The sequence below is a fragment of the Macaca fascicularis genome, chromosome 2, assembly GCF_037993035.2.
Source record: "Macaca fascicularis isolate 582-1 chromosome 2, T2T-MFA8v1.1".
Taxonomy (NCBI): Eukaryota; Metazoa; Chordata; class Mammalia; order Primates; family Cercopithecidae; genus Macaca; species Macaca fascicularis.
The window spans coordinates 146813955-146841858 of NC_088376.1; the positions used below are offsets into that span (position 1 = coordinate 146813955).

The 27904-nt window shown below is 43.9% G+C and overlaps 1 protein-coding gene across 1 annotated transcript in view; it reads left to right on the forward strand.

Moving 5' to 3' along the window:
* LMCD1 (LIM and cysteine rich domains 1) overlaps nucleotides 1-27904 on the forward strand; it is a 67074-nt gene that overhangs the window by 14582 nt on the left and 24588 nt on the right. Inside the window, exons 2-3 of the mRNA XM_045385859.3 lie at nucleotides 17170-17258; nucleotides 21624-21879. Coding sequence (XP_045241794.1) covers nucleotides 17170-17258; nucleotides 21624-21879 — 345 coding nt within the window. The remainder of the gene's footprint in view (nucleotides 1-17169; nucleotides 17259-21623; nucleotides 21880-27904) is intronic.

The window sequence follows — 27904 nt, forward strand, 5'->3', positions numbered from 1 at the left end:
TTCTTCTTATCCTGAAGACTTAGAGTTGGCACTCCTTTTTAAAAAAAAAAAAATGCTTAATATCAACACCTCTCAGTGCTTTATAATTTTAGCCAAGCCCTTGACACTATGCTGACCACAGCACTCTTGAAGGAGTGGATAGGTCTATTCGAAGTTTTGCAGGGAGAAATTGCTTTGTTGGTTGATATTTTTAAAATATGAATGATCCACTTAATTACTGCAATTCTCCTCTTTAGTTTGCTAGTAAGAAAAATGACCCCAAGTTTTATCCTTAGTGTTGTTAGTCGTCCTCTACTCCTCGGAACCAAAACACCAGAAATTTCAACCATGTCGTACCTTTGATGTGTGAAGATAAAACAGAGGCTTTACTCTAGCACGAGGCATAGTAACTGCTCTTACCAAGTACAGGCCAGGTGCCAGGCATTGTGCTACATCATTTTTTCCGAATTTTACAATCATCCCATTTTGCAGATGAGTAAACTAAGATCCAGAGGGATTAAGTTCCATGGTTACATACTTAGTCATGGTGAATGTGAATGAAATGTGGGCAGTTCAACCCACAGCTCTTCCTTTTCCTTCTGTACAGCTGGAGGATCCCTTATGTGAAAATCTGGAATACTCTAAAATCTGAAACTTCCTGAGTGCTGACATGAAGCCTTGAGTGGAAAATTCCACACCTGACCTCATGTACCTCATGTACGCACACTTTGTTTTATGCACCAAAATTATTTAAAATATTGTATAAAATTACCCCCCAGGCTGTGTGTATAATGTGTATATGAAACATAACAATTTCAGGTTAAGGCTTGGATCTTGTCCCCATGATATCCTATTATATATACGCAAATATTCCAAAATCTGAAAAATATCCAAAATCTGAAATACTTCTGGTCCTCAGCATTTTGGATAAGGGATGCTCAACCTGTACTATTTCTAATCTATATCTAACATGTTTGCAGTGTTCCAGAAGTATGGGTCATGGACTTGTTGGTCCAAAGATGAATTTAGTTGACACACAGACATGCACTGACAACATTGAACCATGTTAGTCAGCATCTTTCTCTCATTTCAGTTCTTTCATTCTTCTGATTATGTCAAGGAGGAAGTCTCCATCTGATGCTAAAACGTCTTTATCATCCCAAACACTTGCTGAACTTCACTTTAAACAATTGGCAATTAGTTCCCAGGCTCAGAACTTGTAAAAGGCAATCATACCTAGCTAGAATTTAATGATTCATATTTATTGCATTTGTCGTGGTTACCATCTAATTTTTATACACTTTAGAGATAATGTTTTTCAAGAAAAATGTTTTTAAACGTGTGTGTAAAGAAAAGTCAACAATCACACAGATGGTGTATGGAGAACAAAATTCATGAAGGAGGAACATGAGGTTTTATAAACATCTAATGTTTAATTATCCCTGGTTTTCAAAGCATCTTACATGCATTAAAATATTTGATTTCTACAACCACCTCTTGAAGCTCATAGGGATTATGATCAATTTTAAAGATGAGAAAAAGAAAAGGTTCAGAGAGCGGAAACTACTTGCCAGGGTTCACACAGGTAGTAAAAATGGAGCCAGGGCTCAGGTTCAACGCTAAGTTCCAACATGCACAGAGTTCCCCCAACACTTTGTCAGCAAATCATTCAAGGGCAGGAGTGGATCAAGGGGTATTCCAAAGCAATGATCCCAGACCAGAAATGCCATGGAAAGGCTGCAAGGCTTACTGACTCACTGATTGCCCTGAGTTTTCACAATTTCCCAGTGCTTGTCTGTATTCTATTTCATAGAGAAGCCTGCAGCAGAGTTTTTCTAGAGAAGTCTGATTTTCTGTCTCTAGTGAGTCCCCTTCCAGATGGTCAAGAAACTGGCTGTCCCATCAGAGGGTCATCTCTTGCCTCCTGAGTACACCACACAAGGGATGGCACAAACTAGGAACGGACCACTTAATGAGGAAAACTGGGTTCTGCAGCAAGAAGACAGCATTTCTTTCCAAGTCTCCTTGTCTTGAGCAGTTGACTGGGATTCAGATGTCAGGTCTTGGTGGCTGGATAGGCAAAGATACCAGAAACATAGGAGAAACAGGGAGAGAGTGAGTTAGCAGTCTCATCTGTCTATCCATGAAGAGATTCCAGGAACTGAAAACACTCCTGGAGATAAAGATGAGAGCTGGAGAGAATAGTTGAAACTACGAGTAGATTCTAAGAAGAGAGGAGAAGAGCCAGTGGGAGAACCTTGGGGAGAGAAGAAAGTTATTGAGGAAGGCAGAGAAGGGGGTAGTCAGAGGGGCTGGCGTAACCACAGGAGGCTAGGATCCTGAAAACCAGAGGAAAACAGGGTGGCTCTCTTTCCTTCCAGCTCCCCTTTTGGGCATCAAACTCAGATGCAGGATATCTAACATATATCAGATTTGATATGCCAAGAAGCATAGATGATGGCGTAGATGAAGCATAGATTAAGGCATGGATAAAGCATAGATTAAGGTGTTTTATATAAAGGTTTATTGAGGAGCTACTATGTGTAAGGCATTATTCTAGACACTGGTAACAGAGCAATGAACTAGACATAAAGGGACCCTGCCCTCATAGAGCTTACAGTCTAGCAGGAAACAATGACATTGAAGAGTTATATACATAATTAAATAATTATCATCATGGTGGATACTACAAAATAAAAGGTACAGGGTTTTCTAAGACCATATGATAGAAGTGTCTGAGGGATAAATAGAAGTTTGTTAGGTGAAGGGAGAGAGAAATGGTGTAAACAGAAGGAACTGTATGTGGGCAGGCTCAGAGGTATGCAAGAATTTGGCATCTTTCCTGGGACATATGGTTAAATGAATAATTCTAAATTTACTCAAGAGATAATTTTCTGGAAAGTAACTTGGCTTCTGTAGTTCTGTTTTACATTTGAATTGTGGCAAATGAGTCTGAAAAACAAGACCTTGAAAGTGAATTATTTGCAACTAATTTGTTTCATAAAACTGAGCTTAGAAAAATGTGACCTAAATACTCTTTAAGTTCCTTTTAGTCCTAAAGATCTATGACTTTCTTACATGCAGAATCCGCTATATATAGTGTGTACAGTTAGATCATTATGTGGGGGAAAATCAAGGAAAGGATAAAACATCTGAACCAAAAAGTGTATTTAGTGTTAGTTTTAAAAACATATGATAGCAAAAAAAAAAAACAAAAAAAGAAAAAGAAAAAGGAGTCTTTTATAAGAAGGATGCTTGGTTTAAAACCAGGAAAACATCTTGCTGAAGGCACTACACTAAAACACATGTGATATTTTACCATCAAGGCACCAATGTTGGTTGAAGGAAATCCTTTTCCATCTGCGCACACGTGTGTGTGTGTGCTGTGTGTGACTGTGTGTGTGTGTGTGTGTGTATCAATGCTTCCATTGTCATGAAAGTTAACCCAGGAATTCCTGTGAGATTCCCGGCAGGAAGCATTTGCATAAGCAAAGCCTTAAGACTTTTAATAACAGTGCTGTACATTTATACAACACATTTCCTTTTAAGATACTAAGATTCAGACAGGCAAGATTAAAAATCCACCAACTTGGTGTGTTATGTCTCCCCTATTTCCAAAATTAACTCCAATAAAAGTGTGTTATCCTTGGAAAGATCAGTAGTGCTGCAAATTTGGATTTCAGATACATGCATGCACAAACACACACACACACACGCACACACCAAATGACATTCCTTCAGGATGACATTCTTAGACATCAGGCTGCTAAAATCAGGGGCATCTTATAAAACTGGGGAGGTATAATAAGTAGCTATTGCTGACCTCAAGCTTACAGATGTATCCTTGAGAAGGAGTCTGCTAAGGGCGGAAACCTAAGCACCACAAAACCAATTAGATTTTAATTTCCAAGTGTAACCTGAAGACACTGGCCTGGGGACACCAACAGCTTGTTCTAATTTAGGAAAGGTGGGGTGGGAGGGGAGTAAGGGGTCCCCATGGGGACCTTATTTTCTTCTATCTTGATTTCCCTCAAGTTACTTGGTAAATCACTAAATAAGATTCCCAGGGGAGTTGGATAACTTCTGGCTCATAGTGATGCTGGTGACTTTACTACATATTCCCAAAGGCTGGCAGGACATACCTAGGGAAAGAAAAAGACAACTCCAAGAGAAAAAACGATTGTGTTGGAACCTCTGGAAGCATTTAGTTTGGCAAGAAATGCCAGGTCAACTTTTGCCCTATAGGAATCCCTTTCATAGGCAATTAAAACAATGCCTACCTTTTGGGACTCTGAGTGATCTCAAAAGATTCATAAAAAGTCCACAAATGGAAGGAGATCAGAGGACCATCCTCTCACTGACTGAATTAAGCAGGTAGCCCCTCAAATAACAGGTTGACTTTTCTAGAAACATGGACAATTCTGAAATAAACAGCAGAGAATGGTTTTGCCTCTTAGCTGGTTTTCTCAGTCTGCCTTTGTACAATTCACTATTCACATTAGCCTGGGCAGTATCTGTAGCTAGTTCAAAGGGAGCTTGTGTCAAAGGAAAATGTTAGTTCAGCCTTAAAAATCCTATCACTTCAGTCCAGTGGGGTCCCTTATACATAAGATTTGTGGGCCTGCTTTGGATACAATGGCATGTAAACATCAGCAAGAAGCAAGAAGCTGGCAGCCAAAAAGGCTGTTTTCCTTTCCCCCTCGGTCATCATCGTGTTCGCCCTGCCAACAGAATGTTCAACAAGGAGTCCATGTCCTGGGCCAGGACTGCCAGATTCGTAGATGTTCCATGCGCCATCACACAGATCCAGTCACCCAGCAATGAATCTTTGAATTTAGAATTTGGAACTTTTTGCCTTGTTCCATACTCCTCTTTTTCAAAGTGACCCCAACTCCATCCCCTTTGACAGATAAAAGAGAGATCCTGTGACTGTTTCCATGCTTCCCCTTCTCAAAGGCTATCACCCATGCCAACTGGGAGAAGGAGCCCAGCCTGCGAATGATTGTATGGAATTGCTTACAGCTCCTCTGTCCAAATGTCCCTCACATCAGGCTGTTCCAAGAGTTGCAAACCCTTGAAAAATGTGCTGAGTTGAGTCTTATCACCTCTTCGTCTATTTTTGATGGAAGTGCTAAAAATACAAAAGAGTAAAATTATCCAAAAGGCAGACAGAAGAAAAAGAAAAAGGAGCAGATAGTCTCCTATCTTGGCTAGCAAAGCACTCACAGTGTCTGCTCCCTTATGCCAAGTGATATTGTGATGATAGGTAGACAATGCTGGTAGATTCGGTTGGTAGACCAGATGACCGAGGGAACTGTGATTGCAGTAATGGATTCTTAATTAGAAGGAGAGTTGTTTTTGTTTTGTTTTGTTTTGTTTTTGTTTTTCAAGATGCAGATGGTGGGGTCAGCTTCTCAGGTGGAGTACAGTTTTAGAACCACTACCAACACCCAACCCCTCAAAGGGAAGCACAGGCTTCTATACACTTACTTCTTTCATGGCCCAGGCTCTGGGTATTTTGGCTTTCCTGGAACCATTCTCAAATCAGTGAAACTTGGCTAGCAGAGATGGGGTGAGGGGAGGCAAGAGCAAGGTCTTAAACAGAGAAAGCTTTCATTTTGTATTTCCCTTTCCACATATGGATTTGCTTTTCTACTCTGTTTTTATAGCCAGATTAACCCCTTTTGTTCACAGATGATGTGAGCCTTGGTGGTCTCCAATTATCCCCTCCCCTGGAGGGGAAGGCAGAGCTACACAAGTGATTACAAGCTCAGCAGTGTTCCATGAAAGGGCATCCATGGTGGCTTGGAGACTGCAGCGGGGAGGAGAGTGGGTATCTAGTCTAGGAAAGTCAGAGTCTGCCCTGTGGAGGTGATAGGAGGAATTGGCCAGCCTTTTCCGGAATTGCCCCAGGGTTCTGTTCCTCAAGGAGCCTGAACACAGTGATTGGAACAGAGACTTCAGGGACAGCTGCTGTGGGAGTCACAGGAGCAACAGTTCCCTTTCAACAGTTCCCCAAAGGGTCTGGGACTACCATGCTTCGCTCCAGCCTCTCACATGCTCCAGCTTGGCATATTGGGCTTCTGTGAATTTATTCCTCATTTGTGACCACCCTGATTTTAACTTAATCTCACCCATTAGACATGACATGTTGAGAGAGAGGGACATTAAGGAGAACATGGTATATTTTGCCCCAAACCCAAATTTTCCCTAGAGTTGAACCTGGAAAAACTAATCCTGAGAGGGGGAAAAAAAGGAATCATCGAACAATTTAATTGATGTTTAAAAATTAAAAATTAAAGAGAATATATCATTTGACATAGAGAGTGAAAACTATTCTTTCATTCAGCATTTGCTTAAAACTTTATTTGGGACACCAGAAACTCCTGACATCACGAGATAAATCCATCTGACTCTTCCAATTACAACCAGTCTGTGAGATAAATTTAACACACACAAACCATGTAATAGGAAATATCATGGAATCTTTACCCTGAAGTGCTGCTGATTCAGGCACTTCTGCCATCAACTCATTATCCACCAATTGTGTTCTCATTCTGTTGCTTTAAATAGTATTGATTTTTAAAAACAAAACAAAACAAAAGTTTCCATCCCTAGAATTCTAAGTACTAGATCAGTAGGACTCATCTCAAATTGTTTAGTCTGTGCATTTTTATCTTCATTACACAATTCAGGAAAAGAGTCCCTAAATTAAAGGGATTTCTTCACATTTGTGCTTGTCCAGACAGAGGAATAGGAATGCCCAAGGAGCAACCCTGGAATTGAAATGGTAGATCTGAACACACACACACACAAACACTCACACACATACACACGCGCACACATGCACAAGCACACACAGCTCCCTAAAGAGCATCTGTCGTATGACCCCTAATACAGATAAGGTCTTTGTTGCTGTCTGTGTGAAACTCACTGTGGTTTTAGGATGCACTTTATCCAAGTTGTTTTTTTGGTTGATTTCTGCCATAAAAGTGGGCTGCAAGTCTCACTCTTTCATATCATACTTGGGAAGACAGGATTCTCTTGGCCACAGCCTAAAGCCCTAGCGTGGGGCTTCCCAAAGCTTGGGGAGATGAGTGAGCAAGAAGCCAAAGGATAAACACGGAGCAGCAGTTCTGCTTTAAGATTGGAGGGAGCAAGATGGGGAACATTTGTTTTACATTACAACAGAAAAAATATAGATTATGGAATAGGATGCAAAAAGTCACCCTGATGTTTAAGAGCAAATAGACTGGAAAGAGTCATTGTTCCCCTTCCCTCAGCATCCCTGGCTTTCCAACCCCCTGACCTTCTCCTCTGGTGACACACAGGACCTGTCTCAGGAAGAGAGGTCAGGCAGAGGATTTACTTTCAGGAAGGGCAACAAATGTAGACTTTAAGTTATGGACAGGCAGTGATCATACTGGTAAGTATGTTGATTCCATTACCCTGTTAAGATTGTGTAACCCTGTTTTGGCAAGTCCTTGCTTCAATTCTTGGGAGCTTCAAACAATGGAAGAAGTCCAGACCCTTGTCAAGACCCCAGTATTCCTTTTTTTTAACTTTTAATTTTTGTGGGTACATAGTAGGTATAGACCCCAGGATTCTTAAGTGGGAAAGTGAAAAAAGCCTTCCCTGCCAGGCCACTCCCCAGAAAAATCATACTTCTTAAGGAGAAAAAAAAAAAGACTTCCCATGCAGCTTGCAACCATTTGAGTGTTGCACATTCCCAGGTTGGGCCCCTTCGTCTAGTGGAATTCCTCAGTCCAAGCTTCCACCTGGAGTTGGGGAGGGTTTGGGGACCACCCCTCACCTCAGGCGGGGCAGAGAATCTCGGTATCCATGAGCGCCCCAGAGAGGAGTCAGCCAGCCAATGAAATTCAGAGGAAGAGGAAGGGCTGTGGTTTCCCTTCGGTCTGGTTAAGAGAATGACTGCATTTGGCACCAGAACCTGTGGGGCAGGCTTGTGCCAGGGCTGATGCTGAAATGACAACAACAAAAGCCAGACTTGCTATAAAAAACTCTCCTTGTAAGGAATGGTGGTCCACAAGCTGAATATGAAAAGGGAATTTTTTTCAGCTTAATGAGGTATAACTGACAAATAAAAATTGTATGTCTTTAAGAGGTACAACTTGATGGATTTGTGTTGTTTTTGTTGTTGAGACAGGGCCTCCCTCTGTCATCCAGGTTGGATGCAGTGGCACGATCACAGACCACTACAACCTCAACCTCCTGGGCTCAAGCAGTCCTCCCACCTCAGCCTCCTGAGTAGCTGGGACCACAGAAGTGAACCACCACACTCAGCTTAATTGTTTAATTTTCTGTAGAGATGAGGTGTCACTATGTTGCCCAGACTGGTCTCAAACTCCTGGGCTCAAGCAATCCTCCCCGCTTGGCCTGCCAAAGTGCTAAGATTATAGGTGTGAGCCACTGAGCCTAGCCCAAATTAATGTTTTGATATTCATATACATTGTGAACTAATCAAACTAATTTTTTTACATGGTGAGAATACTTAAAATCTACTCTGTTAGCAAATTTCAAGTATATAATACAGTATTGTTAACTGTAGTCATGATGCTTTACATTAGATCTCCCGAAGTTACTCAATCTGCCTAACTGAAACTTTGTACCCTTTGACCAACATCCCCCCATTTCTCTCAGTCCTCAGCCCCTGGCAACCAAAATTCTCTTCTGTGTTTCCATGAGTTTGACTATTTTAGATTCCACTTCTAAATGAGATCATTATTTGTCTTTCTATGCCTGACTTATTTCACGTAGTATAATGTCCTCGAGTTCATCCCTGTTGTCACGAATGGCATTATTCTTGTTCCTTTTTGAGGCTGAATATCATTCCATTGTGTGTGTGTGTTTGTGTGTGTGTATGTGGGGGTGTGTGCCACATTTTCTTTTTCCATTTATTTGTTGACAGACACTTAGGTGGTTTCCATATCTTGGCTATTGTGAGTAGCACTGCAGTGAACTTGGGAATGCAGATATCTCTTTGAGATACTGATTTCATTTCCTTTGGGTATATATCCAGATGTGGGATTTCTGGATTGTATGGAAGTTCTACTTTTAATTTTTTGAGGAACCTCATACTGTTTTCTATAATGGCTGTACCAATTTACATTCCTCCCAACAGTGCGCAAAGGTCCGGGAAGGGAGATTATTAAACCAATGAGCTGAGAGCCTGAAAGTCCAAGTTGGAACAGTTGAAGTTACAATGGTGAGATCAAATGATTCCCAAACTTGTCTGAACATTGGCATCCCCTGGGAACTTCCAGAAATACTGATGCCTGTAATCAACCCCCAGAGATTGTGGCAAAATTGGCCTGGAGTGCAGCCCAAGTTTTGGAAGCATTAAAAGATCCCCAGGAGAGTTTAATGTTGCAGACAAGTTAGGGAACCACTGTTGTAGCCCCTCGATACTCAAAGTGTGGTCCCTGGGACAGCAGAAATGGCTTCTCCTGGGAGGTGGGTAGAACTATATGTCAGGTTTGCCCCAGACTTGCTGAACCAGAGTGTACATTTGAGCTAGATCCCAGGTGATTTTATGCTAATTAGAGTGTTTACTTAATTTGAGGAGCACTGCCCTCCTCACACACCCAGACCAGGCAAAATCCCCTGCTAAAGGACAATCTCATGGCACACTGTTTCTCCTTCCTAGCACTGATTGCATTTGTAATTTTACATTTGTGTGAGTTGAGAAAAACCTGTGAGGGCCCCAAAATATCTGGAAGAGGCTTTTTGGCATGGAACTGTAGTGCATGGGTTAAATTAAAATGTGGATCTGGAATTCAGATACCTGTGTCCAAATCTAAGCTCTAGCACTTTAAATTGACCCCTTTGAGCCACACTTAACTAGAGAGACTGGATTTTCCCAGGCTTTTCTGGGTTTTATACTAAAAATTTTTACATCCTAGGCACCAAACAGTCTAGTGCAAACCAGGACAGTTACCCTTCAGTTAACTCATATGCAACCTAGAAGCACTAACAATGTATCAGTGGTCTCAAACTTTAATTGTTTATCAAAATCACCTGGAGGACTTGAACAGTGCTGTCTGGGCCCCACCTGCAGAATGTTTGATTTCATAGGTCTGGGGTGAGGTCTGGGAATTTGCAGTGCTCACAGGTTCACTGCTGCTGTGCTGCTGTGCTGCTGTGCTGCTGTGCTGCTGCTTGGGGACCACACCTTGAGAACCACTGCAACATACCTGCCTTATAGAGTTGTAAGATTTGCACAAGGTCAGGCTTAGCACAGTGCCTGGAAAACCACATATTCTAGTCCTTTTACAGCTACTATTATTCCTTTTGATTATGGAAAAGATGGGACTAAAGATGGACTCTAAGGAGTGGGCAGGTTTGAAACTCTCTGCGGTTTAGATGAGCATGAGCAAAATCCCAGAGTTTGTGTGGATTTAGTTCTGCAAGAGGCTCAGGTGGTTGGAAAGAGAATCTGGGTGGAAAACAGTAAATAATATGGAAATAGAGACAAATTTGGATAGGTGAGGTGGGCCACATTGTGGAAGCCCCATGACATCTAACATCCAGCAACCTTTATTCCTTTAAAAGTGATTCAGCATGACTTCAAAATGAGACAGGCACTAGTATCCTTAATATAGACAGATTTATGAAGAGTTGGGAATAAACCCAGAAATGACTTGCTTCTTGATTAGCATGGATTTTGCTATTTTTTAAGTGAGAACAGTTTCTAGGTAGTAGTTTTCAACATGTAGTCCCCTAAGCTACTGTCCATCCAGGCATCTGCACAACTTGGGTCCCAATGTGAGCTCCAGCTCCTAGATCTGGTCCTCAGCGTACACAGTCTCTGGCCTTTCAGGCTTCCTGGGAGGCAGCAGACAAACTAAGTGAAGTCAATATCCTGTCACTTTTCTCCCACAAACTTTGCCTGAGGTTCTGATTCACTTTCTCCTCTGGCCATTGACTCCCCACCTGCACTTGAAGTCTATTTGTCGCCTTGGACATCTACATTTTAGTTTATTGAACAGAACAGGAGCAAGTGGTAGAAAGCCTGGGACCAAGGTGAATGTGTCTAAACCTTGTCCTGCTACTCCCAGCCCAAACCTTTCCAGCACCCCTCACCCCTGCAGACACACTGTCCCTCCTTTTTGAACCCAACTGGTCCAATGCCCAGAGTCAGAGATAGACTCCTAGGAGTGCTGTCTAGGGTCTGGAGACTCCTGGGACAGTAAGAAGTCATGAGTTCTGGGTTGCAATAATATGTGCGTAAATTACATTCTTAGGAGCAAATTCTGTCAGTTCTAGGGGCTTTTCTCATGAGCAAAATGTAAAATACCTACTTCCTAAGATCATTGTGAAAACCAACTGAGATAAGGGATGTGAATGTACTTTGTAAACTGTAAAGTGCAGTGTCCTTGGTGGAAAGTGCGATAGCAGATTGGATAAGAGCACAATTCTGATGTAAGGCCTGCCTGGTTTCACATCCTGGCTCCACCACTTACTAGCTGTTGAATCTTGAAGAAGAGCTTAACCTCTCTGGGCCTCAGTTTCCTTATCTGAAAATGAGGCTAATGAAATTATCTCATAAGGTTGTCAAGAAGCTTAAATGAAATGTCATAAAATGTTTGGCATGTGCCTGGCACATAGGAAGTACACAATAAATGTTAACTATGATCATGATCACTGGGAAAGATAAAACACTTTTGATTAAAGGCCCGTATAGGAAAAGGTAGACTTAGGATACCCCACCACCACTGCCTTCAAAGGAGCTCCAGTGGAGACCATCTGGATGGGCAAGTTGCTTCTCCACTCTCAGACTCAAGGTCATTCATCATCCGTTGACTGGGAATAATGATGATAATAATTATACTTCAATGGGAAGTCATATTATTAAATAAGAGAATTACTAAGTAAAATCACTTTATAAACTCTAAAGCCGTTATTATTGGGGTTGTTCATGGTGGTAGAGTAGTTTCAGGGTCATATTTTTAAATACAATTCCAGTCCCTTCCCAGACCTTCCCATAATTGTATTCCACCCAATCCATCTCACTCCAGTTTCTCTCCTGGAACCCCTAGGGGAGGGTTTGTTTTAAATAACAAGTCATGTTGACCAATAATCTTTAATAACATTTATACTTATAGAACTTAACCAGTAAAAGACAAGTCTGCTTTGAATAGAATTTTGTGTCAATTTGGAACGTACCACCTCAGAAAGCAAACCTGTGGGTCATCATTTGAGCATGTGATAGTACTAAGATACAACTTTCAAAAAGGTAGAATCACGACTTTTGTGCAAATATGAAGTGAAATTTAACAAAGATTGTGTTCTAAGGAACCTGTATGATGTTTAGGCCAGTTTAAAAAGCTCTCGAGGAGTTAGGTATTTATAGGTAGTTTAATGTTAGGACAAGATTGATGGGTTAGTTACAAAACTGGTTAATGTCTTCCAGAACAGTAAACTATAACATTTGAGGTTATCTTTTTTGAAAGGACAGAAATTGTTTGTATCTCTATTGGACCAAGATCTGCAAGTTAACATGTTACTTCACCAAGTCTCGGAGCTGAGCAAAGTAAATTTCTCTAGATAATCCTATGGGGATGAGGAGACCCAGTGTCATGTTGCCTCCATATGGCATTGAAAGGATGTGCCACTCACCTTTCTGCCTTACATCTGAGTTTTAAATACTTTTCTAGGGGGCCGGGGGGACAGGATGGAGTGCAGTGCATGGTCATAGCTCACTGCAGCCTTAAACTGCTGAGCTCAAACTATCCTCCAGCCTCAGCCTCTCAAGTAAGCTGGAACTACAGGTGCATACTACCACACCTAGTTTGTTTTGTTTTGTTTTGTTTTCTTGTAGGGATGGGGGGTCTCACTATGTTGCACAGGCTGGTCTCGAGCTCCTGGCCTCAAGCAATCCCCCTGCCTCAGCTTCCCAGAGTGCTGGGATTACAGGAATGAGCCACCACATCTAATTATTTTTTTAACAATGGTAAATGCTTATTTCAATTTACTGCCTTTTAATGTTACATGCTGCTTACAACAGCCCTATTGAGACAAAGAAAGGGCAGGGATAATTCATTTTTCAGAGGAGGAAACTGAGTTACTCCATGAGGAAGAAGCTGAGCTGGAAGGAGAACCCCCATTTTCTAATTCCAAATCCCATGCTCATCCCTAAATTCCTGATTGCATTTTCTCTTTTACGTTCTTCTTCCTCTCAACCCTACATTGTTCTTCGTGACATTTGTTTCCCTCTAAGACTTCCCTTGAGATTCACCTGAAGGCAAATGCTTGAGAGTTGCCCCTGCTCCTTGCATCCCCAGAGGTCTCCTGGTCTGATCTAAGTCCTTTTAAGTCCCTGCCACCATTCAGTTTCACGATAATATCAGATGAACCACATCCTACTAACCCGAGCCAAATAAAATCGTCAAAACATTTCTTCCTCTTCTCGGGAGAAAGGACAGATTAGATGCTGCATTCCAAGAAACCTTTTTTTAAGTGATGGTTTCTTTTAAACTCTTCTATTCTCAGCTACTGTGAGACACTGTGCCGTCTTTCAAGAGACAGAGCCCACATCAGAAAAACCTACTGTTTATAAACCAGAGTATCTCACTTGGAACTGTGGCTGACTGATGTTTTCCCCTTCTCAGTAAACAAGATCGTTCTCTCTGTGTTGAAGATAGTGGGGTCTGTCTGGCTTCTGGATGAATGGCATGCAGTAGACAAATGACTATTTATTACATTAAACAGTCAGCCAGGAAACTAGCTGCAAGTGTGGCCTGATGACCTGAATCAATTTCTTCCTTGCAAGGCCATTTATTTTTCTCTCCCACATACTTCTGTTGCCATGGAAACCGTCCCACTAGGCAATGGAGACCAGGGCCAACTCTCTACTTCCCGAACCTCCATTTAGTTTAGCGTTCTTGCCCAACTAGGCCAGACTGCCTGCATCTTCACTTGCCTGACTGCATGGGGCTTTCTTTGTGCTTGTTGAGATTTTAACGTCGATTCTCTTCAGGTGATGGGTAGCAGAGCACCGCGAGGGCAAAGGGCTAGGGATGGCCTCGCTTAATGAATTAATCATTAAGTATGGGACATGTGTGAGCTTATTTTGTTTTTACATTTTGTAGGAAAACCTAGTCAGAGAGGCAACTCTTTTTACATGTCATAAAAGTAGGGAATAAGAAAGTACAGAGGATGTGTATTTAGAAAAAATAGTTCCTCTAAAGTCCCCTAGCATTTTGAAGCTAGAAAAAAAAATGCGTTGAGAACATCTAATTCAGGGTCTCTCAAACTTTTTTTCACAAGATGTAATTAATGACAACAACGACAAAGAACGCTCAGTGCCAAATAAGTGTGTGCCAAGCCCTTTTCAGGCAGCATCCCATTTAACCTCTTGGTAACCCTGCAAGGCAGGTTGCATTCTTGTTATCCCCATGATGCAGGTCAGGGTCAGGAGCCTGGAACTCAACAAGCCTACTTGCCCAAGTACAGCAGAGGAAAGGGGAAAAACTGGCACTAAAACCCAGGACTAAAGCCTGGGTCTCCAAACCCAAAACATCTGCTTGCTCTCTACCTCACTTCTTGCTTCTAGCGTAGACTGGCCTGTTAAAGGCTTGGGAGCCTCTACACATCCAGTGCCTGCCATTTGTATTTGATCAGGTAATTCCCTCTCCCACTCCCAACCAGGAACCACTTTGTAACATCTCACCAAGTGAGGATCCTGCAGAACAGAATGTGGGCAACCCCAGTGCAGGCGAGTTCCTTATGTTTCAGAGGAGATGCTTTAGGCTGGGCAAGGAAATGACTCATCTCCAGTTACACAGCTAATAAATGCCAGAGTTGGCACCCAAAGGCCAGACCCCTGCATCACCAGCCAGTGCTCTGCTCTGCCCTGCTATGCTACCTACGTCACTATTTCTAAATCAAACTCTGAGTTTGCAGGCAAATTGCAGCTCCACTCTCCAAGCCAAGCATCAGAACTAATCCCCTTGTAGAATGAGGGTTAAATCAGCCTCTCATTAGAAGAACAATAAAGCTGAAGTGTGCAGGGTGCTTTGCCACTTGGGAATGCTTCCACCTACCTCTCCAGTTTCCAGCCCTCTGAGTATATCTGAAATGGTCCAACAATGAAGCCTTATTCACAAGTTGTATGTCTCCCAAAATAAACTTTGAATGCCTCCAATTTTAAGTGTGTAAAGATCACTGCATTTCAACTAGGAGAACTGAAGGTGCCAAGAAGGAGAGGTGGAAATGAGCAAGGTTATATGCCAGTGGCTTTAGGGAGCAAAGTCCTGCCTGTGAATGAAAGCTCCCCAGCTTAGGAGAATGAGTTAGCAGTGGGTGTTGTCTTAATTTTCACTTTTCACATGAATAGGCCTAAATGTAAACATGCTTCCCTCCACACTCCACATATGTGCAACATGGCTTTCACTCCCTGAAGCTGTAAATATGTACTGAACAAAATGACAGAGTGTGTGGGGACATGGTGTAAACAGCAGTGACCAAATAGAAGGCAGGGAGGGAGGCATTATTGTAGGAAGATTTGGTACAGAAGAGAAGTATTGTGAAGGACAGTTGTCTCTTTCCATATGTCTGAATTCTACCACTGGCAATGAGGATGGCTTCACAAGTTTCACTGCTTGTTTTTTTTTTCCCCTCTTAAACGCCAAGAGAGTACACTAGTAGCATCCAAAGGACATGCTCAGATTGTATACCCTACTCATACCTTTTATACCTTGCACATTTTCTTCCTTCTGCTAGGCGTCTCCTTCCCCTTTTCTGTCTGTCCATCTTGCACAGCCCAAATCCAAAGTCACCTCCTCTAAGAAGAAGTAATCTGCTCTAATAAACTCATATTTCCCATATGAGTTTATTAGCACCTGCCTTTGTGCTTCTAAAATCTGTGGCAAAATAAGAACAGTTACCATTTCTAGTGCCTAATGTGGTCCTGTATGTTACATATATTATCTCTGTACCCATTTGGCAGGTAAGGAAACTGAGGCTCAGTATGTCCAAGGCCATGCAGCCAATAAGTTGAAAAGCTCAATTTGGAATCCAAGTCTCTCAAACTCCAAAATCCATGCCTTTTTTACTACACAACAGGCAGCTTCCTTTACCTCAGACTTGCCCCTTATAGGAGCAGGAGATGAATGTGTTTTTCTCTCCATATCCGCCTAGCTAACCGCGAGTTCCACTAGGGCACACCTGAGTCTTATATTGTATTCCTGTGTCTGGTACATAGTAGATGCTAAATAAATGGTATGTTTGTTGGATAAGAAGCTTATCCCTTTACATTACTAGTTGATTGAGCCCTGCTTCTGGTGAAATCATAATAAAGTACATCCCTGTACCAAGTCGTCCCCACCCCAACCCCAATGGAGAGCTGGGTAAGTTTCTCAGCCAGCAGATCCATATTACTAACCCACTTCTTCTCCAATGTTAATGTAATGAAGATCTCCTGGGAATTTTGTTAAGGTACAGATTCTGATTCAAACCGGCTGGAGTGGGGTCTAATGGTCTGTATTTCTGGCAAGCTCCCAGGTGATGCTTCTGGTTCGAAGATGCCATTTGGGTCTAAACACCTCAGCAGCAGGAGCCAATGCACTTTTGGTACCTTTGGCTGGTAACAAGTAATAAAACCTGTCTCATGCATTGTTCTCCTTCCAAAGGACATTTTAAGTGTTCATGTGATTTGTCAATGTTTTAGCAAAATATTTAAGTTATGCTTGGAGCTATAAACATTTGGCAGCATGCACGTTTGTTTGTGCCTGTAGCTTTGGTTTAATCACATTCTATCAATAAATCACAAATAAATGAGGGAGAGGAGACACTCATTGGAGATTCCATTCCAGTGACAAGTGAGAGTGGGTGAGGGTGGGGGATGGAACAGATAGATGGTCACTCACAGCAGGGCGTTTCCAACCAGTCTTGCTGTTTTGAAACAGCACTGGAGGCTGGGAAAGAACCCCCATTGCATTCTTATTGGGAAGAGCCCCACCCTTCCACACTTGCCTACCCTCTGGCCCCATTCCATGTTCCCGTTTGGTCTTCTCAGTTCCTGGTAAACAGTTTGTGATGGCTTATTGATCTCAAGCCCTTTGAACCCCACACAGTCCCTTTGCCAGCATGCCAAGTCTTTTAGAGGTCAAGCATCTCCGGTCCAAGATGTTTGGAAGGAAAACACCCTCTTTTCTGTTCCTTTTCCAGATGTCCCTGGGCCAGCTGCAGTCAGCAAGAGGTGTGGCATGTTTGGGATGCAAGGGGACATGTTCGGGCTTCGAGCCACATTCATGGAGGTAACAGATTTTGTCAGGAGGGTCCCTATCTGCCTTTGTTACTTGGCTGTCCTCTCGGGGAACCCTGGTTGCTTTCTTCGCTGAGACTGCTTTGGTTGTATGCGTTGTCAGGGAAGGATGGCTGCAGAGGGAAGGCACTCCTGCTTGGTCCAATTCAGAAACATGAAAAAAGTCCTTGGGGGAGGGTGGCAGAGGGAGTAAAGATGTGAAAAAGGAGTTTAGCGCTTCCTAAACCATTTCAAGGTAGAGTCCACCAAGCCCAGCCCAGCAAGAACTGCTCTGGAAAGACCCAGGCAGAGGTTAGCTGGTCCCTTGTGCATTTGGGGTATGCCTTAAGGTTTGGTGGATGGGATTGATCTCCCCGCACTGCACTAACATCGCTGTTGATGGGTTTTGGTCTAGAGTGACCCCTGGGACAGAAAGAGAGGTCATTCTGTCCACAGTACTTAAAAACCAGGACCTGGTATTCATATCCGCATGGGAAGACCATAAGATCCAGCTGGAGTTGGATTTGCAGATGTTTTCTTTCTTTTTTTCCACTGATGATTCTGAGGACAAGAGTGAGGCTGCCACACTGCACAGTCCCTGGGCAGCACTCATGTCAGCATGTATGTGGACAGCACCTCTAGAGTTGTGCAGGGAATAGACTGTGAGACTGTCCCTGCAGCCTTGGGAGAGGAAAGTTAAGTTCTGTGGAGCACATAGCAAAGAAAGAGTTTTTATCATCACTGCTGTAGTGTTGCCTTGGGCCCTCAGTGGGGGAACAAAGTTTGGAAGGTGTTTTCGCAGCAGTACTGACTTCCATTATGAGATGGGAATTATAAAAATAACTACTTACTCATGAACCGAATGAAATCTTTTTTATTTAAATGTTGAAATAAACCAAAGCGGTAGGTATTAGGTATCTCCATTTCGTTGATCAGGACACTGAAGGCAGGCAATGGGGTGACAACTACCAAACGGCAGGCTTTGAACTCAGATCTGCGTGAATCCCAATCCCATGCTCCTAACCGTTCTGCAGTACACTGGGCTATGAGCTTTCAGAGCAGAACTCTGTTCCCTGACTCCATTCCCTGACAGTTCCCAATCTCAGAGGAGCTCGCATCGTCTTCTGGTTGCTAGGGACCTTCAAGGTCATCTAACTCAGGCTTCTATCCCCTGCAAAAAATCCATCTATAATGTAAACACTCCTAGGAGGAGTTCTCCGCATTTCTGTTTTGGCCATTTGAGCTCTTTCTGGCCTGGAAAAGTCAACTTCCTTATCATTTCAACCCCACTGGTCCTGAATCTTCCCTTAGAATCTCAGAACAGCGTGGATTCCTCCTCAGCAATTTGAAGACAGCTAGGATGTCTCCTTTTAGACTTCTTGAGTCAGGAGAAAATGTTATCTAAATGCACCCACCGAGTCAATTAAATCGGTTTCCCCTTCTCTCAAGGATCACAATCCTGTGCTGCCTGCTGTCAAACATCTGAAAATGGTCGTTTGGTAGATTTTTTTCAGGTTTTCCAGTTGTTTAGGAAGAGAGGACAATTCTGGACCCTGTTTCTCATGGCTACAAGGAGAATTCTCTTAGTATTGTTTTAATCCCTCCATTTCCTTGTCGTCGTACAAATGATTTGAACATCAAGTGAAGAAATACAGATTGAAGCTTGTAGGTCCTGCATATCAAGTGTCCTTGGTTTGAAGAATCCAAATAGGGACTTGGTTTGAAGAATCCAAATAGGGACTTAAATTAGACTCAAATTGAAGCAGTAACATCACAGAAGCTTAGGAGGGAAATCCTGTTAAACTTTTTAAAACTCTCAATTGTTTGAAAGATCTTTAAATGACCAAAGTGCCAGCCAACCTGGTTTAATAGGAAAGTCCATCAACTAATCGTCACAGGACAGAATTCAGTCTCAGGTTACCAATGACAGATTGCAGAAATGACCGTTTTAATACCGTTGAGGATATTCTGGGGAGTGCCTGTGTCTTCTACAATCTGGGCACCTGGAAAGAGTGGGATGGGGTGAGAGGGGTGTATCCCTCATGTATAAAGTCCCAGAAATGTGCCTGGCCACATGAAGAGTGTGAATAAAAGGGGAAATTGTGTCGACACAGTTTCAAAGAACATCTCAGATCTGTTAACTTTTGTTTTGTTTTGTTTTGAAAGGTTTTGCATTCCCAGCCTCTCTAATTAGCATCCTGAAATTCCACATTAACCGAAAAAGCTATGGGCAGCCTCCTCATCTAGTTCTATTTATGGAAACTATTGGGGAGGTCAGAGGTCAGATGGGACACTGAAGAGTCAGGTTCCTCCGTGTCCCTCCATGCCAGGATTTCCTTCACTTTCTGCCTCTTCCTCCTCCTTCCACTTCCAGCCCTGCTGTTCTCACTCCCCACCTGTCAACCCCTGATACTGCCTAGTGCCTGACTTCTTAAAGAAGCAGGTTCCTCGTGCCTGGCTCTGGAAAGGGATAAGCAAGAGAATATTACTGATTGTGAATAAAATGCAAAACAAAACCACCCATTTTTATTTTTATTTATTTAATTTTTTTTGAGAAGGAAAACCTCATTTATTCCCTGCAGCACCCTTAGGGTCATTTTCTCTTTTTTGCTGCTGGAATGCATCCTTGAGATTGTCAGTTTTAACATTTCTCAAATTGCAGCCCACTGAATGTGAACTTGTACTGCAAGCTTCTCCAGTAGCATTCAAAATGTCATGCCGCACATCACCGTATCAAAGTCAAGGAGTAACTTTGCACTAAAGAGAGGTGTTTAACCTCCCTTAGCCCACTGTTTTCCAAACTCATGACCACTAAGCACCAAGCCTTTTTCTATGTACCACATAATAATCTCCCAAAGAACTGGCCTAGGCCAGTAGAACTACCCCCAGATTATAGGCAACTCTCTTCTGCCCCGAACATATTGTACTTTATATAATTTCCATCTGATTGTCTCTCCCTCCCCCATCCCAACTGTAAGCTCCTTAAAGGTCACAACAAGGCCTTCTTTTCATATTCAGTGAGGGGTTCCCAGTCTCTTAGCACAATTGACATTTTGGGCCTCATAACTCTTTGTTGTTGGAGCTGTTCTGTGGAATGTAGAATGTTTAGCAGCATCCCTGGCCTCTACCCACCAGACACCAATAGCACTCCCCTACCCCACTGGGACAATTGAAAATGTCTTCAGACATTGCTAATTGACCTTAGTTGAGCACCATTAATGCAGACCATCAAGGTATGCCCCCACTAGCCCCACAATCAACATTTGTGATATTCGATCAGACGTATTTACTTCCTGAGTATAGGAGGGAAAAGAAGGGTTCCCTCAGCTTTGCCGATCATTCAGCTGCAGTGACCTCCCTTGCTGGGCCTACCTCATCCCTGCAGTTGGCCTTGACATTGCTCACTTTATTTAACAAGCTCTCAAGTTGCATGCAGAAGAGCATCTGAGAGCCAGCACAGCCTGCCCATGGTGACAGGCTGGAAAGGGAGGGGAGCAATTTTCCTCTCACGCTATGGAATTCTGGATTTCTAAACCTTAACAGCATGACACCAAGTAGCCACACATTTTTTTTTATTATCAAAGAGAAGCATGAGGCTTTTTAGTAAACCTGAACCCTCCCCAGGATGTGTTTCCTTCTCCTTACAAAGCCTTCCCAACAAACATCCATCTCCCCAGCCAGAGGGATTTTCTCAGCTCTCTCCCTGCTGGGTCCTGTTCACAAATTTCTTGAAGAAAATGTTTACTGCATTCTAACGTCAGTATTTATGCTAAAGAGTTTAAAAGTTGCTGAAGCTCCGAGGCTATGATCTTGGGAAACAATTTTAATAATTCTTTAGAGCAGGAGTTAGCAAACTTTTTTTGTAAAGGGCCAGAAAGTAAGTACATATTTTAGGCTTTGTGAGCCAGGCGCTCTCTGTTGTAACTACTAACTCTGCTGTTGTTGCCCCAGATCAACCACCGACAATATGTAAATGAATGGGAATGGCTATATTCCAATAAAACTTTATTTGCAAGAGCAGATTGTGGGCCAGGTTTAGGCTATGGGCCACACAGACTCCAGCCCAGCTTTAGAGCATCTCTGATGAACAAATCGGACTTTGCCGTGGCAACCAGCAGGAGTGAAAACATGCCACTCTTTTTACCAGCGAAAGTTGTATCCTACATTCCTCACTGATAGATTAATATAAACACTGTCATTTCCCAAATGCAAATCCCAATTCCAAGGGCCTTTTAGTCTCAGGATACCATTTGTCTGCTGCTAACCTTTCCAACTTAAAGTTTTAGCTTGCTTTTAAAAGGGTAGATGCTGCTAGCAAAAGAATCTGCCTCTTCTTTCTGGAAGTTAATCTCACTCATCTCCATCCACCCACCCCCAGGAAAATATGCAAGTCTTGCAAATGCAGCCAAGAGGACCACTGCCTAACCTCCGACCTAGAAGACGATCGGAAAATTGGCCGCTTGCTGATGGACTCCAAGTATTCCACCCTCACTGCTCGGGTGAAAGGTGGGGACGGCATCCGGATTTATAAGAGGAACCGGATGATCATGACCAACCCTATTGCCACTGGGAAAGATCCCACTTTTGACACCATCACCTACGAGTGGGCTCCCCCTGGAGTCACCCAGAAACTGGTAAGAGAGCTTCCCCAACTAAGCAGTTGTTTTCCTATCCTTATAAATACTAGCTACGTCAAGTGTTTCTGAACTTCAAACATGGGGTGGCAAGAGATCAAGGTCACAAAAATGACAGGAGTGGCTGTGGTTTTAGCCCTGCCCTTATATCATGTGATGTTGAAATGAAGACTATCTGGGCCTCAGTTTTCCTTATCCATGAAATGGGTAGAGGTATTCATATGGACCCTAAGAGGCCTTGCAGCTCTAGTACAGGGGCAATCATTGTTCCATTTGGGCTCCTTACTTCCGAACAGGAGATAGTTTTTCACTCAAAATTCTGAGTGCTTGTCTCCATCTGCAAGATATTCATTTTCCCTCAAAGGAGCCTGGGATATGCCCTTTGCAAACCTGTAGGAGAGCTGAGAAACAGTTCTCTCTTCTGCCTAAATGCTGAAACCTATTGGTCTTAGAAGGGAGAAACAAACTGGTTTTATACAACCTTGAACAAAAGCAACCAGAGAAATCTCAGGTAAATGATCAGAGAAACCCTGAGGAGGGCAGAAAGGACACAGGTCCAGAGAGAGCAAGTGACTCACACAAGGTTACACCCTAGCTGCTCACTGGAATCCCCAGGACCTGCAGAAGGTCTCCATACCCAAGTCTCATCCCAGACCACTGAGTCAGAAGCTCCAGACTACAGAATCCAAATCATCAGATGTGACCATTTTAAATGACTCCCCATGCAGCCACCTTCAAGATCCAATGCACTGGATCGGGGCTCCTATAATCTCAACATGTGTAGATATCACCTGGGGAGCTCATCAAAATGCATCCAGCAGGTTCAGGGCCATCCTGAGATATGACACGCCTGTCACACTCCCAGGTGATGTTGATGCTACTGGTCCCCAGAACCCCACACATGGAGTAACAAGAGGCTAGATGATTTCTATAAGTTAATACAATTTGTAGAAGGTTCAACAGCTTTAAAAATGCAAGCATGGCATTTAACTGAATATTTGCTGGAAGAAAAGGAGTGCCTTTGGAGCCCTTCATGGCCCTACCCTTCAGGCTCTTCCATGGCTCCCATCACTGTGCTCTCACTCCCAACATCTCAACACCTTATGACACTCCAACTTTCTGCTTCCAGTGTTAGAACACACCAAGCTCCTGCCCTCCTTGGGGCTTTCGCACTTCCTGATCCTTTTTTTGAAAAGTTCTTTCCTTGCTCTTCCTAAATAGTCCTTCCCCAGATATTCAGTTTACAATAGATGTTCCCTGCCATCCTATCACATTTTTTCTTTCTTTTGGTTTCTTTAACAACTTTTATTGCAAGCAGATTATCTTTTTTCTGTGCCTAGATATGAAGGCAGACACCCTGTCTGTCCTATAAACTGTAACATCCCTGCACCCAGCACAGTGCAGGGTGCAGGATAGGTGTGACGAGTGTTAGTGCAATGTTACCTTTTAGGCCAGAGATGCTCTAAGTGTGGGCTGTGGACTGGAGCTGTTCCACACAGTCTTTGTGACCTAGACCCAGTGTGAGAATATATGTTGGGAAAATGTTACAGCAGTTTGACATGCAACTGTGTGATGGGATGAGAACTCATACCATTGAACAGAATTCCACGTGGTAAGACTCACACTGAAATCTCATGGGGCATGTGCTACATTCTAATCACATGAGAGAGACCACAAATCACTCTGCAATAAGTGAAAAACAAACAAACCTTGATCCTTCACCATATGGAGTTTGAGACGCACAGTTCTAAGCTGTTGCCTTAAGGAGGAAAAATCCCTTCCAGATAAAGTGAAGAGAGGCTAAGATTTTTTTCTTGATCTGTACTTTTTGAAAAGCAAAAGCACATTTTAAAAGAACACTTCAGCATCCATGAACTCAATCACCCTGTAAGGCAGAGTTGTTTTACATGTAAGGAAACACAGAATGGTTAATTGGCCTTCAAAAGTTTTTAGTGCTAGACAGGAGCTGGTCCCGGGCCACAGAGTGTGGCCACAGAACAACAGCAGAGCCAGGACATGCCCGGTAGTTCAGAGCTCAGGTCTCCCTCCAGCTCCAGGTCTGGGTAAGCTATCAAACAGGTCTCCAGGATGTCAGTGGAAACCAAAGCAAGCAGCTCATGAAAGAGCTGTCTACAGGCGTCAGGGACCGGCTGGTGAAAACCCCAAACACGTTGACCCCAGACTAATCAGGGGAAGGCATCGTCAGGCAGTGATTAATGCTGGCTCCTAAAACCACATAGCTATAAAGAACCCCTCTGTCTGCTCTGCATCTGGGCGTCCAGGGCAAGTCACATTTCTGAGATTGGACAACTCACCCTTCCCACTGATCTTCCTGACTTTTTTTTAAATTACTGAATGATCAAGACTGATTATATTTTGGGAATGGGACTGAATTTTGCTATGTCTCATCCTTTGCAACCAGAAAGAAAGCCTGAGCAATTCTTAAGCCTTCAAATGCTGATAACAATAAGCCTAATTGTGGATATTTGTTAAGTATTTACTGTCTACCAGCCACTATACTAGGAACTATCCATGCACAATCTCATCTAATTTTCCAGCACTGTTAGAAGTATACGCTCATTACCCTCATCTACAAAGAAGGAAACTGAGGCTCAGCGAGAGGATGCAGCGATGCAGCTAGCCAAATGTCCCACAGCCAATTTAAGTGACAGAGCCAGGTCTTGAACTCAGGCCACCCTGACTCCAAAGTTTGGGCTCTTCCCTACCAATCCAGGCCAGGCCAGGCGAACTGGCAGGTGGGAGGGGAGGCAGGAAGGAGCAGATACCCTGGGTTAGCATTTTCAGGGAAGGCGATCATGAAGAGGAAGCAGCTTGAGTGTGGCTTTGAAAGCTAGCCAGGATTTGGGGGAAGGAAAGAGGGAGAAGACAAAGGAAACCAGCATCCACTGAACATTTGTATATGTATCTCATGAACATCTCACCACTCCCTATTTGCTGAGTATGTTACAGGCCCATTTTACAGAGGAGCAAACAGAGGCCCGTGAGGAGGCAATGCAGGGGTGGCACTTACTCATACCGCGCCCTCTGCTTCCACACCCATGGCAGGCATTGCTTATCGGTCAGAGTACTGTTTCCCATTGACTCCTTATCGGCCCTCAGGATCCTTCTTCACACAGCACTCTAGGTCACCACTATGGGCTGGGGTTGACTTGTCAGATGAAGCCCATTTACTGTTCTTGGCTGCCAGCGGAAGAATCAGAAAGAGAAGAATCAGAACAGAGTCTCCAGATTCCAGATCCCATGTGTGTTTCACTGCCTAATCCAGGGTATAGGAGTTCCTTCCCTTCCACTTTGCTTTGCATTTTTAGTTTCTTTCCTGATACAGTCAGATTCTTGGAACCTCTCCACTCAATATGTCCCAGCCAGGTTGCAGAACACCAAATAACTCAGAAACGTCCTCAGGGGGCCAGGTACAGTGGCTCACACCTGTAATCCCAAAACTTTGGGAGGCCGAGGTGGGTGGATCACCCGAGGTCAGGAGTTTGAGACCAGCCTGACCAACATGGTGAAACCCCATCTCTACTAAAAATACAAAATTAGCCGGGTGTTGTAGCAGGCACCTGTAATCCCAGCTACTCGGGAAGCTGAGGCTGGATAATCGCTTGAACCCAGGAGGCGGAGGTTTCAGTGAGCCGACATTGTGCCACTGCACTCCAGCCTGGGCAACAAGAGCAAAACTCCATCTCAGAAAAAAAGAAAAATAAAGAAAGGTCCTCAGGAAAAACATAAAACCTAAACCAACCTTCCCAACTGGTCTGAGAAAACGCCTCCTGCTAAAGGTTATGGGAACGTGATTTAGCTCCTATGACATAGTCAGGTGTCAGAGGTAGATAACGTGACATAGTTGGTTATCAGAGAGATACCTGGGAGATTCTGTTTCAGAGTCAGAGCAGTGCCAGGTGGTTGACTCTGGCCGAAACCTCTGTCCCTGTCATTCCCTTCCCAAGTCCATGCCAGTCAATCGTAGTTGCTTGGAGGGCTGTGTTAAGAGGGATTCTGAGGTCTTGATTAGCAGCGTTTATGAATAGGGAGCAGTGGTGGAAGTCTCAGACCAGCCAGGCAAGGCCAGGCATCTTAAATACACACCAGTGGCAGCTGGATGTGGTAGCATTGACAATGCAAAGACAGAGAGGCTGGAGCCTTTTTTTTTTTTTTCCCCCGAGACTGAGTCTTCCTCTGTCACAGTGGCAGGATCTGATCTCACTACAACCCTGCCTCCTGGGTTCAAGCGATTCTTGTGCCTCAGCTTCCCAAGTAGCTGGGACTATATGCCCAGCTAATTTTTTTTTTAAGTAAAGATGGGGTTTTACCATGTTGGCCAAGCTGGCCTCAAACTCCTGACCTCAAGCAATCTGCCCCCTTCGGCCTCCCAAAGTGCTTGGATTACAGGCATGAGCCACCATGCCCAGCCCCAGCTGGAGCTTTGAGCTGCAAAAGGATCACTGGGTCCTTGGGAAGGGAAACTCCCTTTCTCCAAGGCTCCAGCCAGGAAGCACATTACCCCTGCAGCCACAGACACCCAAAGCCAGTGCAGAGCCGTGAAAGGACACCGTGAACGCAGGGGTCAGCTAACATCTGGCTGATTCCACACGCAGATGCTGCCCCAGGATCCCTAGCACACCAATGATTGTAAAGTTCACAAGAAAAGGGTGCAGGTCCTGGAATCCCAGAGAAACAGACACATCCAGGGAATGGGGGATCCTGTTACCACTTGATGCTTACACAGCCCGCTCACTCTGAAGTGATGACTAAAGGAAATGCCTCCAGAGATTGGGGAACATTTTTCCTCTTGGAAAATCATCCATCTTCTGGAGAGGCAGCAGAGAAGGGCTTGAGACCCATGCTGCTGGGTTCAAAGCTGTCTCTATCACATACTAGCTGTGTGACCTTGGGGAGGTTACTTAACTTCTCTGTCCTCTGTTTTCCAAGAGGTAACATTAGTACCTTCCTGCTAGGATTGTTGTGAGAATTAAATAGGTTAACGTGTGTGAAGCACTTGGCAGAGTGCCTGGAGCATAGCAAGCCCTCCCTGAGTTGGCTGCTCCTATCATCCCTTCAACTGCTGAACCTGGGGAAGTCAGCAGTCTTCCCAGGAGGGGCAGTTACTCTCCCATGAGCCGAATCAGCCTGCACGGGGCTGCTTCAGCACTTGGTGTGAGAAAGATGCTAGTCAGGCCTGATCCCCACGCTAGCAGAGTGAGCCAATCTCTTGTTTCCACTTCTCCAAAATCCTTCTTTAGATTCTGGAAGCAGGGGCAGACCCTGGGCAAGAAATAGGAAGGGGACAGTGTGAGCAAATTTGCCACCCAAGGCTACACACTAACACATCTCTGCAGGGCCCTGTGCCTGCCCCAGCCTGTTGGCTGTCCGGCTGCCACTTCCCACTGTCTCTGATGGTCACATCCTCTTTCCCCACTCACTGCTCCCAGAGAAGCCCCAACCCTGGGATGCCCTGTGTCAGAGCCACCCAGGAGAAACTTTTAAACTGCAGATAGATGGATGGATGGATGGATGGATGGATGGATGGATGATGGATGGATGATGGATGGATGGATGGATGGATGGATGGATGGATGGATGGATGATGGATGGATGATGGATGGATGGATGGATGGATGGATGGATGGATGGATGGATGGATTTTGAGACATGTTACCCAGGCTAGACTGCGGTGGTGTGATCATAGCTCACTATAACCTTGAGCTCCTGGGCTCAAGCGATCCTCCCACCTCAGCCACTGAAGTAGTCAGGTCTACAGGCATGTGCCACCACACCTGGCTGATTTTTTAGTATTTTGTAGAGATGAGGTCTCTCTGTGTTTCCCAGGCTGGCCTCAAGCAATCCTCCTGTGTCGGCCTTGGAAATGCTGGGATTACAGGTGTGTGCCACCACTCCTGGCTTAAAGTGCTCATTTCTAGGCCTCTCCAGACCTCCTAAATCAGAACCTAAGGATAGACCCAGAAAACTTTCCACAAGTCTCCCAGTGGTTCTTATGCACCCTAAG